Source organism: Aptenodytes forsteri, unplaced genomic scaffold, assembly GCF_000699145.1.
Source record: "Aptenodytes forsteri isolate BGI_AS27 unplaced genomic scaffold, ASM69914v1 Scaffold50, whole genome shotgun sequence".
Classification (NCBI taxonomy): Eukaryota; Metazoa; Chordata; class Aves; order Sphenisciformes; family Spheniscidae; genus Aptenodytes; species Aptenodytes forsteri.
In genome coordinates, this window is record NW_008795126.1 from 1,447,770 (window position 1) to 1,448,563 (window position 794).

Sequence of the window (794 nt, forward strand, 5' to 3'; positions counted from 1 at the left end):
AGAAACCGCCTTACTCCTACATCGCCCTCATCGTCATGGCCATCCAGAGCTCGCCCTCCAAACGCCTGACCCTCAGCGAGATCTACCAGTTCTTGCAGAGCCGCTTCCCTTTCTTCCGAGGCTCCTACCAGGGCTGGAAAAACTCGGTGCGCCACAACCTCTCGCTCAACGAGTGCTTCATCAAGCTGCCCAAGGGGCTGGGACGCCCGGGCAAGGGCCACTACTGGACCATCGACCCGGCCAGCGGGTTCGGAGGGCTCGTTTCGCCGCCGACCCCGCGGTTTCAGGAGGAAATGCCAGGCGCTGAAGCCCATGTATAGCATGATGAACGGGCTCAGCTTCAACCATCTCCCCGAGAGCTACGGCTTCCAGGGCTCGGCCGGCGGGCTCTCCTGCCCCCCCAACAGCCTCTCCCTCGAAGGGGGCTTGGGGATGATGAACGGTCATTTGTCCAGCAACGTGGAGGGGATGGGCCTCGCGGGACACTCCGTGCCCCACCTGCCCGCCAACGGTGGGCACTCCTACATGGGCAGCTGTACCGGCTCCTCGGCGGGGGACTACCCGCACCACGAGAGCTCCGTGCCCGCCTCCCCGCTGCTCGCCGGCGGCGGCGTGATGGAGCCCCACTCGGTTTACTCCAGCTCGGCCTCGGCGTGGGCGCCCTCCGCCTCGGCGGCCTTGAACACCGGCGCGTCCTACATCAAGCAGCAGCCCCTCTCGCCCTGCAACCCCACGGCCAACCCGCTCTCCTCCAGCCTTTCCACGCACTCCCTCGACCAGTCCTACCTGCACCA

At 66.1% G+C, this 794-nt stretch overlaps 1 protein-coding gene across 1 annotated transcript in view; it reads left to right on the forward strand.

The window, feature by feature from the left end:
* Positions 1–794, forward strand: part of FOXF1 (forkhead box F1) — a 12,881-nt gene that overhangs the window by 2,478 nt on the left and 9,609 nt on the right. The window contains 2 exon segments of the mRNA XM_009277327.1: positions 3–250; positions 252–788. Of these exon segments, the coding sequence (XP_009275602.1) occupies positions 3–250; positions 252–788 (785 nt within the window).